The sequence below is a fragment of the Ranitomeya imitator genome, chromosome 1, assembly GCF_032444005.1.
Source record: "Ranitomeya imitator isolate aRanImi1 chromosome 1, aRanImi1.pri, whole genome shotgun sequence".
Classification (NCBI taxonomy): Eukaryota; Metazoa; Chordata; class Amphibia; order Anura; family Dendrobatidae; genus Ranitomeya; species Ranitomeya imitator.
In genome coordinates, this window is record NC_091282.1 from 378,342,566 (window position 1) to 378,361,489 (window position 18,924).

The following is an 18,924-nucleotide window of genomic DNA, read 5'->3' on the forward strand; positions in this document are numbered from 1 at the left end:
CAGCGTCTCGTTCCGGCGTCTCCCCGCTCTGACTGATCAGGCAGAGGGCGCCGCGCACACTATATGCGTCATCGCGCCCTCTGACCTGAACAGTCAGAGCGCAGACGCCGGGAAGATGGAGCGACGCCCGGCGGCTGGAACATGGACAGGTAAATATAACATACTCACCTAGTCCCAGCGATCCTCGCGCTGTCCCTGCCTTCCTCCCCGTCTTCTGTGCTGCAGCCTCTTCCTGTCAGCGGTCACCGACACCGCTGATTAGAGAAATGAATAGGCGGCTCCACCCCTATGGGAGGTGGAGCCGCCTATTCATTTCTGTAATGAGCGGTCCCACGTGACCGCTGAAGAGGGGAAGAAGCTGCAGCACAGAAGACGGGGAGGAAGGCAGGGACAGCGCGAGGATCGCTGGGACTAGGTAAGTATGCCTCAGCACCCTCACCCGCCGACCGCATCGCTACCGTGACTCGAGTATAAGCCGAGAGGGGCACTTTCAGCCCAAAAATTTGGGCTGAAAATCTCGGCTTATACTCGAGTATATACGGTATGTGGAACATGCAATACATTCTTCCAACTCACTAAACACTCACCATAACACTGGATACAAACTTGATCCAAAAGTTGTCTGAAATTAGCAGAAAGCGGTGGCAAGGGTTCCAGTTCGATTTTTTTAAAGTCTTCTGGACAGTCCTTTTTTAGATGCCCTTCTTTCTTGCACAAATTGCACACAATGGTGGGAAGCTGAATTGCAAGAAAGAAAAAAAAAACAAAAACATTGAGACCTTCAAATTTTAGATCAAACATAAATGATCACTGAGTGTCTGTTCCCTAGGATGAACTGAACAGTTAAGTCTAGCAGAGGGCTAGAGCATTTTATTTTCTTGGAAAGAAGAGTTTCTAAAGACGATGTACATTTAAAAAGAAAATACTATGATTTGGAAGCATTCTTTCATTACCAAGATATTTGTCAAAGAATGTTTTGAATGTATTTTATTCATAACGTCTGGAATATAGCTCGAAGACAAACCATTCAAATTGCTAGAAAGATGCTTTAGTGACATGTAAAGCCATTTACCTCTCGGTAAGGTTGGTTTCAGCCTTGCGTTCCTGTGCGCTACAGATGACGGCGTACTTCCTCCTTGCTTCCTCCGTGAAGCTCTGCCTTCTGTGTCCTGTGTACTTATCGCATGCGGCGACCGCATGGAAAAACAAAATTTTGCGTTTCCGTGCGGGTGCCGCATACCTCAAAATTACCGCATGCGGACACATCTGCATACAGTGCATGTCCCTGCGTACCCAATGTTATAGATGGGTACGCAGGGAAAAGCAGGACACAGCCAGCAGAAGGAAGAAAGCAAGGAGGAAGTACGCTGCCATTCGCAGCGCACAGGAACGCTAGTCTGAAACCAGCCTAATACAATGCTCTGTCCAAGTAATCAAGAAGTGAACAATAGGGCTGCCAGAAGGTTTACCAAAAGCACCTGACCTTCCAGATTAACATGCTCTTTAGGCAACGTTCACACTAGCGTTCTGCTAGTGTGCGTCGCCTTAGCGTCGGGCGACGCAGCGGCGACGCACGCGTCATGCGCCCCTATGTTTAACATGGGGGACGCATGCGTTTTTGTGTGTTGCGTTTTGCAACACTTGCGTCTTTTTTGCCGCTAGCGTCGGACCAAGAAAACGCAACAAGTTGCATTTTTCTTGCGTCCGATTTTCGGCAAAAAACGACGCACGCGTCGCAAAACGCAGCGTTTTTGCGTGCGTTTTGCTGCGTCGTGCGTTGCGTCGCCGACGCAGCGGCGCGCAACGCTAGTCTGAACGTAGCCTTAGCTGGCCACACACATTAGATGGCTGTCAGACAAAGTGAAAGCCATCTCTTGCCCCTAGTAATGTACTCACGAGCACCATCGTCATCAGTTACTGCAGCAGTTTCAGGCAGTCTTGTGCAGGTTGTGACCTGATGGATCGCTCCACTTTTCTGGGCGATCCAGAATTCACTACCAAGAATGAAACTCTCAGACTTGCATTAATGCCCTTTTCATACATCAGTTTTTTGCCAGTCGCAATCTGTCGAATTTTGGAAAAAACAAAACAAAAAAAAAAACCCCGTATCTGGCAACTGATGCCGCCAGATCCGTTTTTCCTCATCGACTTGTATTAGCGACGGATGGCCTCACGTTTCATCAGTCGTTCGTCGGATCCGTCAAAAATTGTTTTTTGTCTCCGGCCGCCAGACAAAGGAATGTTTTTTGTGTACATTGAAAAAACGGACAACGACGGATTCCTTTTTTAACCGAGAATGCTCTGATCCAATTATCCAGATCTGGCTAAAAGACGGATTCGTCGCATCAGTTTTTCCACAATCTGCGACGGATGGCAAAAAACAAAACTGATATGTGAAAGGGGCTTAAGAGCTTCTGACCGTTACCTCCAACTTACGATCAGTGAAAAGCTGCAGTCACAAGCTGGCCGAGTGGGACCAGAGTAGTGTCATTAACCCCTTCATGACCCAGCCTATTTTGACCTTAAGGCTATGTTCACACGTAGGAAGGGGGCTGCGGGTTCTCCCGCAGCGGATTTGATAAATCTGCAGGGCAAACCCGCTGCGGTTATCCCTGCAGATTTATCGCGGTTTGTGTTGTGGGTTCCGCTGCGGGTTTATCCTGCACTGGTTTTACTATTGATGCTGCATATGCAGCATCAATAGTAATGTTAATAAAAGTAATGATATACTCACCCTCTGACGTCCCGATCTCCTCGGCGCTGCAGGCGGCGGTCCGGTTCCAGAGATGCTATGCGAGAAGGACCTTCGTGACGTCAAGGTCATGTGACCGCGACGTCACCGCAGGTCCTGCTCGCATAGCAAACCTGAGACCGGACGGCCGCGTGCAGCACTGGGAGGTGAGTATAGCATTTTTAATTTTAATTTTTTTTTCTTTTTTTACACAAATATGGTTCCCGAGGCCTGGAGGAGAGTCCTCTCCTCCACCCCGGGTACCACCCGCACATTATCCGCTTACTTCCCGCATGGTGGGCACAGCCCCATGCGGGAAGTAAGCGGATCAATGCATTCCTATGGGTGCAGAACCGCCGCGATTCTGCACAAAGAAGTGACATGCTGCGGGTTGTAAACCGCTGCGTTCCCGCGCGTTTTTTCCCGCAGCATGTGCACAGCGGTTTGCGGTTTCCATAGGGTTTACATGTTACTGTAAACGTAATGGAAACTGCAGCGGACCCGCAGCTGCAAAATCGCCGCGGTTCCGCGGTAAAAACCGCAAAGTGTGAACATGGCCTAAAGACCTGCCCGTTTTTTGTAATTCTGACCAGTGTCCCTTTATGAGGTAACTCAGGAACGCGTCAACGAATCCTAGCGGTTCTGAGATTGTTTTTTCGTGACATTAGTGGTAAATTTAGGTCGATAATTTATGCGTTTATTTGTGAAAAAAATGGAAATTTGGCTAAAATTTTGAAAATTTTGCAATTTTCAAATTTTTATTCTGTTAAGCAAGAGTTGTGACAAAATAGTTAACATTTTTTTTTTTTAAGGACCACCTCACATTTGAAGTCAGTTTGAGGGGTCTATATGGCTGAAAATACCCAAAAATGACACCATTCTAAAAACTGCACCCCTCAAGGTGCTCAAAACCACATTCAAGAAGATTAACCCTTCAGGTGCTTCACAGCAGCAGAAGCAACATAGTCACAAAAATGATCTTTTAGCAACAATTTTTTTATTTTCCCAAGGGTAAAAAGAGAAACTGGACACCAAAAGTTATTGCACAATTTGTCCTGAGTACACCGATACCCCATATGTGGGGGGGGGACCACTGTTTGGGCGCACGACAGGGCTCGGAAGGGAAGGAGCGCTATTTGACTTTTTAAATGAAAAATTGGCTCCAATCTTTAGCGGGCACCATGTCACGTTTGGAGAGCCCTTTGATGCCTAAACATTGGAGCTCCCCCACAAGTGACCCTATTTTGGAAACTAGACCCCCCCCCCCCCAAGGAGCTTATCTAGATGCATAGTGAGCACGTTGAACCCCCAGGTGCTTCACAAATTGATCCGTAAAAATGAAAAAGTACTTTTTTTATTTTGTTTTCCCAAAAAATTTCTATTAGCCCCAATTTGTTCATTTCCACATGGGCACCAGGATAAGATGGATCCTAAAATGTATTGGGCAATTTCTCCTGAGTACACTGATACCTCACATGTGGGGGTAAACCACTGTTTGAGCACGTGGCAGGTCTCGGAATGGAAGGAGCGCCATTTGACTTTTTGAATGAAAAATTAGCTCTAATCGTTAGCCGACACCACGTCACGTTTGGAGAGCCCCTGTGTGCCTAAACATTGGAGCTCCCCCACATGTGACCCCATTTTGGAAACTAGACCTCCCAAGGAACTAATCTAGATGTGCGGTGAGCACTTTAAACCCTCAAGTGCTTCACAGAAGTTTATAACGCAGAGTTGTGAAAATAAAAAATCATTTTTCTTTCCTCAAAAATTATTTTTTAGCACACAATTTTTTATTTTCACAAGAGTAACAGGAGAAATTGGACCCGAAAAGTTGTTGTCCAGTTTGTCCTGAGTACGCAGATACCCCATATGTGGGAGGGGAAAACCACTGTTTGGGCACACGTTGGGGCTCGGAAGGGAAGTAGTGACTTTTGAAATGCAGACTTTGATGGAATGGTCTGCGGGCGTCACGTTGAGTTTGCAGAGCCCCTGATGTGCCTAAACAGTAGAAACCCCCCACAAGTGACCATTCTTTGGAAACTAGACCCCCCCAAGGAACTTATCTAGATATGTGGTGAGCACTTTGAACCCCCATACAACGCAGAGCCGTGAAAATAAAAAAATCACGTTTCTTTCCTCAAAAATTATGTTTTAGCAAGCAATTTTTTTATTTTCACAAGGGTAACAGGAGAAATTGGACCCAAATAATTGGTGCCCAGTTTGTTTTGAGTATGCTGGTACCCCATATGTGGGGGTAAACCAATGTTTGGGCGCACGTCGGGGCTTGGAAGGGAGGGAGCACCATTTGACTTTTTGAATGCAAGATTGACTGGAATCAATGGTAGCGCCATGTTGCATTTGGAGACCCCTGATGTGCTTTAACAGTGGAAACCCCTCAATTCTACCTCCAACACTAACCCCAACCCACCCCTAACCCTAACCATAACCCTGACCACAGCCTAATCTTAACCCTATTTCCAACCCTAACCCTAAGGCTATGTGCCCATGTTGCGGATTCGTGTGAGATTTTTCCGCACCATTTTTGAGAAATCCGCAGGTAAAAGGCACTGCATTTTACCTGCGGATTTACCGCGGATTTCCAATGGTTTTGTGCGGATTTCACCTGTGGATTCCTATTGAGAAACAGGTGTAAAACGCTGCGGAATCCGCACAAAATGGACATGCTGCGGAAAATACAACAGCGTTTCCGCGCGGTATTTTCCGCACCATGGGCACAGCGGATTTGGTTTTCCATAGGTTTACATGGTACTGTAAACCTGATGGAAAACTGCTACGAATCCGCAGCGGCCAATCCGCTGCAGATCCGCAGCCAAATCCGCACCATGTGCACATAGCCTAATTCTAACCCTAACCCTAGTTCTAACCCCAATTCTAGCCGTAACCCTAACTTTAAGGCCAGGTTCACACTGCGCTAGCAGCAGCCCGTTCAGCACATACGCTAACGGGCTGCTGCTAGCGCAAGTGCCGACGTTTGCATCGCGCTAGCGCAGATAGAGCATCTGCTAGCTCTATCTAGGCTAGCAGTGACGGACCCGGAAATGCTGCAGCCCATGTCTCCGGGTCCGTCACTCAATGACGGCACATCCCTAGCACACGCCCATTGTGGGCGTGCGCTAGTGATGCGTCCGACATTGCTATCAATGGCGGCCGTAACTGACTACGTTGCACCGCGTTTATGCCGCGGTGTAACGTAGTCCGTCTAACGGACTGCTTAGACGCAGTGTGAACCAGCCCTAACCCTAGCGGGGCAAAGAAAAAAAAAATAAATTTATTTTATTTTTGTCCCTACCTATGGGGGTGATAAAGGGGGGGTTTATTTACTATTTTTTTATTTTGATCGCTGTGATAAAACCTATCACAGCGATCAAAATGTACTTGTAACTAATCTGCCGGTCAATTCAGCGGGCATACTGTGCATGTGCCCGCCATTTTGGAAGATGGAGGCGCCCATCGAACACACGGACGGACACAGGTTGGTAAGTATGATGGGGAGAGGGGGGGGGGGGCACGGACAGGAGACCAGAGGGGAGCGGGGGGTACGCTAGATGACAGGGCGGAGGATCGGAGGGGAGATCGGTGTGGGGGGGGGGGGGGGGGTGCCACTTCTATGGAGGGCTGCACAGCCCTCCATGTGCTTAACAGAGGTAACCTGACTGCCATTGGGTACAGAGATGAGATCCTCAGACCCCTTGTGAGACCATATGCTGGTGTGGTTGGTCCTGGGTTCCTCCTAATGCAGGACAATGCCAGACCTCATGTGGCTGGAGTGTGTCAGCAGTTCTTGCAAGATGAAGGCACTGAAGCTATGGACTGGCCCAACTGTTCCCCAGACCTGAATCCAATTGAACACATCTGGGACATCATGTCTCGCACCATCCACCAATGTCACTTTGCACCACAGACTGTACAGGAGTTGGCGGATTCTTTAGTCCAGGTCTGGGAGGAGATCCCTCAGGACACCATCCGCCACCTCATCAGGAGCATGCCCAGGCGTTGGAGGGAGGTCATACAGGCACATGGAGGCCACACACAATTGAGCTTCAGATCCTTGTCTTGAGGAATTTCTTCTGAAGTTGAATCAGCCTGTAATTTCATTTTCCACTTTGATTTTGAGCATCATTCCAACTCCAGACCTCTGTGGGATATTAGTTATGATTTACATTGATCATTTTTAGGTTTTATTGTTCAACACATTTTACTATGTAATGAAGATCTACAAATGGAATATTTCATTCAGTGATATCTAGGATGTGGCGTTTTAGTGGTCCCTTTATTTTTTTTTAGCAGTGTATATAATCACGTGCATAACATGGTCACCAGATTTCTGCTGAATTTGCCCATTTCTCTAAAAAACATTGCAGCAAAACATATCTTATGAAATGACTGAACTAGTTAGTATTCCATGCAACTTGAAGTTAGGGCAACATACATTACCTGCCAACATCACTTTAAATTAAAGCCTATAATTTTCAGAAAACATCTTCCCCGACCTGCAGTGCCAGAACACTGCTGAGAACGGTACACCTTCAGCTGTGATTTTTTTTCTAAAATATAACCTAGGGTGACTGAATAAAAGTAAGTTAACAAAGATAGCAAAATAAAGTGGTTTTCAAACTTACCTTGCCTTTTGTAAATGTTGGTTTGTTGAACTCATAAAACAAGGAAACCTCTTCAATAATTGAGACTTCAGCAACTGGCAGAGGTTTGTTGGCATGTTCTGGTCTCTGTAGCAGATTGTGAGAAAATGCAGAATCTAGTCCAGTTTGCTCATCTTCAGACAACAGGCCATCCACTGAGCCAGTGTAAGTAATCTCTAGGTCATCATCTAGATATTTACGGTGATTCAATATTGATGAAGGCTCGTCATCTACCTCATCATCTGAATTCACTAGAGCCGCCAGTCCAAAGTCATGGTCAGTTTCTTCTAGTTCATCTATACCCTCTACGTTCTCCTCTACGTAACCTTTTCTAACATACAGGCTGTTCCCCAAGCCAACCTCTTCACCCTCAACCACAGTACCTCCTTCAAAATCAGACAAGCTGTCTGTTTCTTCATGGCCTGGCAAAGCCAACTCTCCACCTTCACTATCATCCTCATAGCCTTGATCAATCATGATGTAGTCACCAGGCTCTTCATTTTCCATTAGAGGGAGGTCATCATCATCATCATCATCCGACTCTTCATGAGGACTTTCTGGTTCTTCACAGCCCTGGAAAAAGTCTTCTGGGTCATCTAAAATAATTTCTTCTGTTATACAGTCTGCATCTTCAAGGTTAACATCTGGGTAGGTTACATTATAGACCAGCTGTTTCTTTGCAGTACTATTCAGCTCTTTTGGAGTGTTACGGTGATGGGGCTGGGCAATTTCACGAAAGGCTGAATTATCCTGATCGCTTATGGTCAAATCTTCCAGCATCTTGCTTATGGTCTGGACAGAGGTTGGACTCTTCAAAGTATTTAGAGTACTTCCTTTGTTACCATTTTCAGCAGAATTGGTGGATTTTTGAGCGATTGTTTTTCCAGACTTTGTTTGAGGCAAAGCAAAATATTTGTAGGTTGTCTTTAAACAGTGAAGAAGATACTCGTACACCAACTGACTGTTCATGGATCTTGCAACGTTCCTCTTTACAGAATAAGGATCTGATTTTAAAGATTGATATTGTTTTAATATGTGCATCATCCACAACTGGTCAAAAATAAGCATTTAATTCATAACTCGTCTATTAGGATAGGATTCAGAAATTCTAAATATCTACGACTTCAATTGCTGCTATAACCGTGTTCTTCAACCTACCCTGGGTTTTCCCTGCTCTTACATTTTTTTTTTTCTTATAACTTTAAACCATGTTCACATGTAGCATTTTTGCAGTGCAGATTATGTGTGCGCATGGTCTACCAAAAAAGCTACAAAAAAAAAAAAGTTAGCCCCCTACCCCCCTGTCTTCTATGTGTGATAAATGCTGAAAGAATTGACATGCCGCTGGCTCACCTCTCATAGCTTTTGCTGGTGCAGTAAAATGCAACTTTTGATTTGCACAAAAAAGAACCACCAACACTGCATGTGAACATAGCCCAAGAATGTTTTTTGCTTACCCATCAGAGCAGCAGAATGTAGGGAAGAGAGACCTGGATTCGAAAGCTACATCACCATTGTATCTGCTGCAGAGAGGGCGGCTGTAAGAATTCTGAGATCTGTATAACCCGCCCACACCAACAATTGCATAGTGTAGACAGAAAGCCGCCAATTAGTGGTGTGGGTGGGATTAATCAGCTCAGTATTCAGAGAATTGCTAAATCTGCAGCAGATTAAACTGCTGGACTGCTTGCAACAGTTTTGCCCAAACGCCACATCGATGGAATCAGGGTCTCTGCCATTTTAGTCTGAGAGCAGCATAATGTTGGTGCAAAGAAAATAGCGATCAGTTCCTTTAAATATTTCACATTTTCTTATAAAAACCACCATGATCACACTTCAATCTTGCTACAAATACATTTGTTTTAATAGGACAGGAGAAAACTGGTTTGTAGCAATCAAGAAATTTAAGGGTCAGCCCCAACATGGAAGATGAGCTAAGCCCACCGGCATCAGGGGCTTATCTACAGCATTCTGGAATGCTGTAGATAAGCCCCGATGTACCCTGAAAGATGAAAGAAAAAAAAAAAAAAGTTAGATTATACTCACCCAGGGGCGGTCCCGCTGCGGTCCGGTCCGACGGGCGTCGTGGTCCGGTCCCTCCCATTTTCATACGATTACGTCCTCTTGCCTTCACGCTGTGGCTACGGCGTACTTTGTCTGCCCTGTTGAGGGCAGAGCAAAGTACTGCAGTGCGCAGGGCCTTTCTGACCTTTCCCGACACCTGCACACTGCAGTACTTTGCTCTGCCCTCAACAGAAGACAAGAAGAAGTAGTCATCGTAAGAAGATGGGAGCACCCAGACCAGACGCCCACCGCTGCGGGACCGCCCCTGGGTGAGTATAATCTAACCTCTTTCAGGATACAACGGGGGCTTATCTTCAGCATTACAAAATACTGTAGATAAGCCCAGGATTCCGTTTAAGTCCTATAAAGCAACCACTATTATGTAACAGACATGTATACTATATGGAAAAACACAATAAGCATAGCAACATTACCTTCTACAGCAATTCGTTTTTTAGGCCAGTCCTTCAATTCCCTAGAAAGCTTCTCTTTAACACGAATATTGACAACCAGGTCCGCCATGTTGAATTCTAGTGCATAAAATCTAAGAAGATCTACCCAGAGTTGACCGACAGAGGCAGAACAACATTTCTCTGTGCCAAAGAATAGGGGAACCTAGAAAATAAGTTAAAAAACCCAAAACACTTAAGGAATATGCCTTAAAATATTTATAGCATAAACTTGCCAACAGTCATCGGCTGTATGAACAAACTCATTACATTTTAAAGATGACTTAAATATGGGAGTTGCCAGTAATCCAATGTTTTATGAGCACAGTATGATTGTTCTGTGTGCAAAGTGTGGATGGCTAGTCTTAATTGAAAAACAACCACCAAACAGCACTTTAAAAAAGGAACCTGTCAGCAGTTTTGGCCAATATAAGATGCGGCCACTGCCTTTCAGGGCTTATCTACTGCAGGGGTCCCCAACTCCAGTCCTCAAGGCCCACCAACATGTCATGTTTTCAGGATTTCCTTAGTCTTGCCCCGGTAATAATTGCATCACCTGTGCAATGCAAAGGAAATCCTGTAAAACATGACCTGTTGGTGGGCCTTGAGGACTGGAGTTGGGGACCCCTGATCTACAGCATTATATAATAATATAACATACTTTTTTTGCAAAAAAAAGGATTAACTAAATACCCTGTATTTTTTTCATTTTTTGACTAGCACTTGCTTATTTACTGTGACTTTTTTACAACAGAGTATTTTTGACCTCGCTGTGCGCTTGTCTTCAAGCATTATATAATGTTGTAGATAAGCCACCGATCCGACCTGAAGGATAAGAAAAAAAAAAAAATTACCGGGAGGCCGGTCCTTTTACTCCCATCTTCTTGCTTCATTGCTCCCCAGCATCGCTCCTGTGCAGGCATACTTATCTTCCCTGTTGAGGGCAGAGGAAAGTACTGCAGTGCGCAGGCGCTGGGAAAGGTCAGAGAGGCCCGGTGCCTGCGTACTGCAGTACTTTCCCTCTGCCCTCAACAGGGAAGATAAGTACGCCTGCACAGGAGAACGATGCTGGGGAGCAATGAAGCAACAGGAGGGCGGCATCGCAAGATGATGGAAGGAACCGGACTGGCCTCCCGGGTAATTTTTCTGGTTTGATCGGGGGCTTATCTACAGCATTATATAATCCTGTAAATAAGCCCTGAAAGGCGGTGGCTGCATCTTATATCGGCCAAAACGGCTGTTTGTACACTTTGCTTACTTTAGCGATGGGTAGGTTTTGAGACTATATTTTACTTACACCTTCAGGCTCTAGTTGATACAATTTCACTATTGTCTTGATATGCTATTGCTTGATTTTTTTCTCTCTACCTAGCTCTGGACTTGGGTTCTCTCCTATTTAGCCAGTATTTAGTTATGCAGAGACTATAGCCAACACCATTCTGCTGCATAGCCACAGAAGAATTTTAAATATTTTTTCTCTCTACGTGCAATGTATGGGAAACATTTTACATGTTCTCACCCGTTTGCTTACATTGGATGCCAGCACATTTGATGAGGCTTCAGGTGCCTAATCCACTTCTACTCTTGTCAAACCTTGAACATGTTAACATTTTACTGATGGAATTTGTGAGCGTCAACAGCAGTCGTTTAATGGCCTGTTCAGACAGTTCAACCAGAGTTACATGTGGACTGGGTGATAGGAGATGCTGTCAAAATTATATTCTGTTTACACAGGAAAATGTGCTGCAGACAACGATTATTTTATTTGTTAGCACGAAAGATCCATTCACCCAACAAGAGCTTTTGCCCTTTTGTTGGTCAATTGTGGCATGTTTACACAAGCCAAAAAGATCGACAAGTTTTCCATGCTGCTCAAGATTGCTGGCTGTCTGAAAGTCCTGAATACTACCAACAGTGCATGCATTAAAACAGTTTTATTAGTTAAATCCCCAAAATTCCCACACCTATAGCCTATGATGCTTCCTAGTTAGGTAAATGAATAGGGCATCATAGCGCCATCTTAAAAAGGGGTTGACCAGTCAAAACCAACAAGTCTCAAGTCAGTCACTCTTACTGCAGACCTATGAATCACTCCAGCACACGCACTGAGGATTCGCCGGTTTAAGACCTGGGACCAGAGGGCATGTTGTCTGTTTTGACAGGACAATCCCTGTCCTTAAGGCTACTTTCACACTTGCGTTTTCAGCTTCCGTCACAATCTGTAGTTTTTTTGAGAATGCAGGATCCTGCAAAAAAAATTTGTAGGATCCTGCATTTTCCCATAGACTTAGTAGCGACGGATTGTGACGGATGGCCATCCGTCGTGCACTGGATGCGTCGTGTTTTGGCGGACCGTTGGCACAAAAAAAGTTCAATGTAACTTTTGTACGTTGGGTCCGCCATTTCCTTCCGCACATGTGCGGCTGGAACTCCGCCCCCTCCTCCCCAGGACTTTACAATGGGCAGCAGATGCTTTTAAAAATCTGCATCTGCTGCCCACGTTGTGCCAAATTTTCACAACGTGCGTCAGTACATCGCGCCGACACTTAGCGACGGACCCGTACCGATGCAAGTGTGAAAATAGCCTAACAGATAAGACATTGCTACAAACTGTCTTTGTCCTTTCAGAGAATACAACACACTTAACAGCAGCTACAATAAAAGGCAGTCCTCTATAAATCTGAAACCACCCCCTTTAAAATTGGGATGAAATTAGGAACATGGATCCTTGAGGTTGACCACCAATTAGAATCAATTATCTCTTCAGCGAAGCCTTGTCTGATCTTTATGGGTAAGTTCACACAGGGCGTTTTTGCTGCATTTTTTATGCTAATATTCAGCTGCTTTTTACAGTACTAGCAAAAGCCTATGAGATTTCAGAAATCTCATGCACACACATTGGTGTTAAAAAATGCGCAACAAAAAAGCAGGTATTTGCCACGTTTTTGCTGTTGAAAATCCAAGGACATTAGCACGGACGAGAAAAAAAACGCACCAAATACGCAACAAAAACCTGCGTTTTTGACGCAGCTTCTTTCCTGCCAAGATGATCAGGGTTTTCTGCAGGAAAAAAAAAAACTCCCTGTGAACTTACCCTAAAGCTAGATTCTGAATTCAAGTTTTTTTAATTTATTTATGTTTTTAAATGGAGTACAATACTCACCTTTCCTTTAGAAGAACGCCCGTTATTTGGATTGTCTTTGTCTACAACAGCTTTGTACTCCCAAAACACATATTCATCGTTTGGCTCCTTCAAACTGTATTGGGCCAGTTTAGAAATTGTAAACCCACTTATCTATATAGGACAGAATAAGTCAAAGTTACAAAAGAAACTAGAGCCAAAACAATGCATTTTATAGGCATGACACAAACCAGAATTTTAGCTATTAAATATTTCTTATCACTAGCATGTGCAATAATTTGTTGCGAAAACAATCACTCTTATATCCAAAACGTTGGATTTAAAGATTTGAAACATTCATATCTCTTCATATATTACAATGGCTTAACTGCTGAAATCCACATGCCATGTTCTCCTGGGATAAATCAGCTGAAATGTTGCTGTATAAAATCACTATCCCCAGTTATTACAAATTTGTACAAGACTGCATCAAAATATATCAGTTTTCCCATGCTATATAATGTGTGCTGTGAAATCTGTCACATACTAGACACCACTGTATGCATGACGTACAGACAACAATTTGGCACACTCCGTGCAGTAGTACAAGAGATATTATGGCTGTGCTATTCCATACATTAGCGGAATGTCCTTGCCTACGTGTTTCACACACCCTTTACGCAGTATATTTGCAACTACATTTCTTGATTCTTAATTTACTTATTTCTAGGTTAGAGTACATTTAAATCTGATCACAATACTCCAATTGATCAATTGCAGTCTTCATAACAAGAACGACCGATACAGGAGATATAAAGCACGCACTGCCCCCTTCATTTATCTGTGATCATTTAAAGTGACGGATTTCAAAAATACAAGAGGGAATTGCTACTATAACTAAATAGAGGTTCTACACTTTTTTACTCCCACCAAATTGGGCATTTTTGCAGCACAATTGCAACCTCCACTAATGATTTCCTTTAAATTAGAGTCCTGATGTCAGAATGGGAAACTCTAGATTTAGTGGAATTTAAGAGGGAGTCTGGTGGGGAAGACAACAGGTCAACGTTTCCTCCTCGGATTAGGAGTCAACAGATGAGGAGGAGTCAAGTGAGGATGTACAATCAACTAGGTTTAAGGAATTTACCCCTTTCAAGGCGTGGCCAAATTTCCATTTTTGAGCTTTAATTTTTTCCCCCCTCGCCTTCTTCCCAGAGCCACAACTTATTTTTTCTGCCCACAGACATGAGGGCTTGTTCTTTTGGGAGACTAGTTGTACTTTTGAATGACATTCATTTTAACCACATAACATACAGGGAAATTGGAAAAGCAGCACAGCAGCAATTCTGATCGCTTTTTGCGGTGTACATTTTGTGGTAGAAAACACTTTACACTATGATTTCCCTAGTCAGTACAATCATAATTATACCAAACATGTCCATTTTGTAATTATTTTACCAGGAAAAAAAAAAAAAAAAAAAAAAAAAAAACACTTTATCAAAACGCAGGATTTTTGGTTGCTTACCATAAAATCTGTCTCTCGGAACCTTCATTGGGAGACACAGGAACCATGGGTGTATGCTGCTGCCACTAGGAGGCTGACACTATGCACAAAAAAGTTAGCTCCTCGTCTGCAGTGTACACCCCACCGACTGGCATTCTGAAACTTCAGTTAGTGAGAAAGCAGTAGGAGAAAAACGATAAGGTTGAAAGCACATAACCACAAATATAAAAACTGTAAGCATGAAAACAGTCATAGAACAGAACAGGAACTGAATAATATGGGAGGGTGCCGTGTCCCCCAATGAAGGCTCTGAGAAACAGATTTTACAGTAAGCAGCCAGAAATCCTGTTTTCTCCATCGCCTCATTGGGGGACACAGGAACCATGGGAGGTCCCAAAGCAGTCCCTGGGGAGGGAAAAAACAGACTTCCATCAGGTCAGAGGACTCACCACTGCCGCCTGCAAGATCCTGCTGTCTAGGCTGGGGTCCGCCGAAGCATAGGTATGGATCTTGTAAAATGTGGCCAACGTGTGGATGGAAGACCAGGTTGCCGCTTTGCAAAGTTGTAGGGCGGAAGCCCTGTGGTGCACCGCCCAGGAGGTGCCGACTGCCCGGGTAGAGTGACCCTTAATCCCAGGAGTGGGCAGGGCACTCTGTTCTTGACTTGGTAAGCTTCCAAAATTGCCGTTCTGATCCAGAGAGCAATAGTCGCCTTGGAAGCTGGCAGGCCTCGAAGCATGCCATCGTGAATGACAAAAAGTGAATCAGTCTTCCGAAAAGAGGCCGTTCTAGCCAGGTAGACCCTCACCACCCTGACTAGGTCCAGCTTGTTCAATGAGCACTCCAGAGGATGAGTTGGAGCTGGACAAAAGGAGGGTAGGACGATGTCCACGTTGTGAGGGAAGGGAAGGGACGGAAAGGAAAGGAAAGGGAAGGAAGGAAGCCTCAGGACTACCTTGTCCTGGTGGATAACCAAGAAAGGAGGTCGACAAGAAAAGGCTGCCAACTGACATGCGCCTGATTGAGGTGATGGCCACAAAAAAGGCGACCCTCCAAGATAGAACTGACAGTGAAACCTCCCTGAGAGGCTCAAAGGGGTAACCCCTCAGAACAAGATTAAGAGCCCATGAATCCACAGGAGCCCTGTGAACGCGGTTGCACTCGCCCTAACGGAAGTAAGCCTTCCAGATACGATAGTAGATCCTGGAAGACGAAGGCTTCCTAGCTTGGATCTTAGTGTGAATCACCCGATCTGAAAGGCCAGACGCTCTTAGAACTGCGGTCTCAACAGCCACACAGTCAAACTGAACGACCGAGAATTGGGTGGCAGATCGGACCCTGGGAAAGGAGAGGGGGTCTGTCTGGAAGCCGCCAGGGGGCATCCGCGAGAAGATTGACGATGTCCGCAAACCAAGATCTCCTGAGCCAATCCAGGGTGATCAGAATGACCGGCACCCCCTCCGCCTTAATCTTTTTCAAAAGCTTGGGAAGCAAGGGCAGGGATGGAAACAAATAGGGGAGCACAAACTGCAACCAAGGAATGGCCAGAGAGTCGTGGGATCTGGAAACTAACTGAGGGACCTTCCTGTTCATTCAGGACACCGTGAGGTCCACATCCGGAGTCCCCCATCGAAGACAAATCTGATGGAAGACCTCCTGACGCAAGGACCATTCCCCTGCTGCGAGGCCCTCGCGGCTGAGGAAGTCGGCGGCCCAATTGTCCACGCCGGGGATATGCACTGCAGATATCACCGGGACCGTTGCCTCTGCCCAAAGTAGGATTTTGGATACCTCGGCGAGTCCAGAGAGCTCCGAGTCCTCCCTTGGTGGCTGACATATGCCACAGCTGTGGCATTGTCCGTCTATTTGAATTGGCAGTCCCCTGAGAATCCTTTCCCTGTGAAGAGACAGGAAGATGGTCTGAATCTCGAGGACATTGATTGGCAGAGAAGACTCCGACACCGACAAATGACCCTGAACAGTCAGGTGATGGAAAACCACACCCCAGCCGAGAAGGCTGGCGTCAGTAGTCACCACCTGCCAGTGAACTGGTAGGAAGGACCTGCCCTGGGAGATGAGAGGCGATGTCAGCCACCAGTTAAGGGACCGTTTGACCTGGGCGAGAGCCGAATCGAACGATCCAGGGAAAAGACAGACCTGTCCCACTGTGAGAGAATAGCCTGCTGAAGAGGTCTTGAGTGAAATTGGGCAAAGGGAATCGCTTCCAATGTTGCAGCCATCCTCCCAGAACCTTCATGGCTGATCGGAAGGAGGGAAGCCGAGGACCCTGAAGCAAGCGAACTTCCCGACGAAGAATGGTTCTCTTGTCTTCTGGAAAGAAGACTCTGGTCAGACGAGTGTCGAAGAGCATGCCCAGAAATACAAGGAGTTGAGAAGGAACAAGGTAGGACTTTTTCCAGTTGATGAGCCACCTGAAACGGGCTAGGGTGTCAAGGACGATGGACTTTCATGAACCTGAGAAAAGGGCGGAGCCTTGAGGAGGATGTCAAAGTATTTAAAAAGTACCAGGCCTCTGATCCTCAAGATGGCTATCAGTGCTGCCATGATCTTCGTGAAAACCCTGGGAGCAGTTGCAAGACCGAACAGCAGGGCAACAAACTGAAAATGCTCCTGAAGTACTGCAAAACGCAGGAATCTGATGTCCAGGGAAAATCGGGACATGGAGGTAGGCGTCCTGGATGTCTATGGAGCACAGAAATTCCTGAGCCTCCATGGAAGCGATTACTGAATGAAGGGATTCCATCCTGAAGTGTCTCAGACGAACCCTCTTGTTCAGCAATTTGAGATAAAGAATGGGACGAACCTTGCAGTCTTTCTTCGGTAACACAAAAGGAGTCAATTAGAACCCTGTGAACTGTTCTTTTTCTGGGACGGGTACAATTACCCCGGATTTGAGAAGGGAAGTGATGGCTGCAAAGAAACCCGGGACCAGAGCGGGTGTCTCTTGGAGGTCGGGATTCAAAGAAACGATCCCGGGGCCGTGAAATGAACTCTATTTTGTATCCTGAAGATACAACTTCCCTGACCCATGCGTCCTCTACTGAGGAAATGTAGACGTCCCTGAAGAGGAGACTGCCGCCCAGCTTGGGAAGTGGGCTGGTTACTAGTCATGAGTCATGCCGAGGTGGTTCTTCCAGTCCTGGACCCGGAGGATCTACCCTGGGAGTAGCGAGGACGCCACGAAGGAGTGGGCCTAAAGGATACAGTCTTCTCTTGACGTGCCTGTGGCCTCTGTTGCTGCTGGGAGAAGGAGTTTGATGCCGTGAAGCGACGAAAAAAACCGAAATTGACGTCTAGGAGGAGGGCGTCGAGGCTTGGCCTGGGGAAGAAGGGAGCCAATGCCCCCTGTAGCGTCCTTAATGATTTGGTCCAGCTTAGAACCAAAAAGACGAGACCCCTGAAAAGGCAGGCAGGTAAGGGACTTTTTAGAGGACAAATCCACCTGCCAGGCCTTAAGCCAAACGGTCCGGCGGATGGCAACCGCGTTGCTGGACGCCTGAGCCGCACAAGACGCGGCATCCAGGGAGGCGGAGACCAGATATTCACCCGCGTGAGAAATCTGGTTGGCAAGTTCCACCACCTGTCTGGATGGAACCCCGTCCAGAATGCCCTGACTGAGCTGTTTGGCCCATGTGGATATGGATTTTGAAACCCAAGTGGAAGCAAAGGCCGGGCAAAGACTAGCTGAGAGGCCGCTTCAAAGGCTGACTTCGCAAAAGTTTCAATGACTATCGTTAGAATCCTTCAGAGATGCTCCGCCGGACAGTGGGAGGACCGTGTTGGTGGACAGTCTGGAAACTGGAGGATCCACCGAAGGAGAAGCAGTCCAAGTGGCGGTGAGCTCCGGAGAAAAGGGATATAAAAACGCCAATTCGCTTTCCTCTCTGAAAGTGTCTGGTCGGGTTCTCTATTTCTCTGGTCATAATCTCCTCGAATTCCGGGTGAGGAGCGAAAAACTTGGAAGGTGGTTTAGCCCGTCTAAACGAAACCACCTGATCTGCGGGTTCTGTAGAGGACTCCTTGATGCCACAGGTTAGATTTATCGCTCCAATGAGATTCTGAACCATATCCCTCATGGTAGCGATTTGGTTCGAATCCAGCTCCGAAAACATCCTCGGAAGGCGCATCAGAGAACGCCTCGCCTGACTCAGGGGAGGAGTATTGGGAGGATGCCGACCGCAGAGGAGGACCGAGTGGTGAGATGGAGTGAGAAGAGGACTCAGACCGGCGTTCCTGTCTGGACCTTTTGCAGCTTGCAATGGAGGGCTCGGACGGAGTTTTCTGCGACCCGCTGGCTACTGCGGGGGTCTGCAGGGGTAACCGATCCAGCATGGACACCAAAGTTTGAGACACCAGAGTTAGATCGGCCACCGATT

The 18,924-nt window shown here is 46.1% G+C and overlaps 1 protein-coding gene across 5 annotated transcripts in view; it reads right to left on the minus strand.

The window, feature by feature from the left end:
• The window catches only part of TUT7 (terminal uridylyl transferase 7), a 119,830-nt gene that overhangs the window by 43,807 nt on the left and 57,099 nt on the right, over window positions 1-18,924 (minus strand). For all 5 annotated transcript variants that reach the window (XM_069761971.1, XM_069761962.1, XM_069761969.1 and 2 more), the window contains 4 exons: window positions 13,066-13,197; window positions 9,888-10,068; window positions 7,372-8,393; window positions 588-738 (listed from right to left, as the gene is read on the minus strand). In XM_069761971.1, the coding sequence (XP_069618072.1) occupies window positions 588-738; window positions 7,372-8,393; window positions 9,888-10,068; window positions 13,066-13,197 (1,486 nt within the window). The remainder of the gene's footprint in view (window positions 1-587; window positions 739-7,371; window positions 8,394-9,887; window positions 10,069-13,065; window positions 13,198-18,924) is intronic.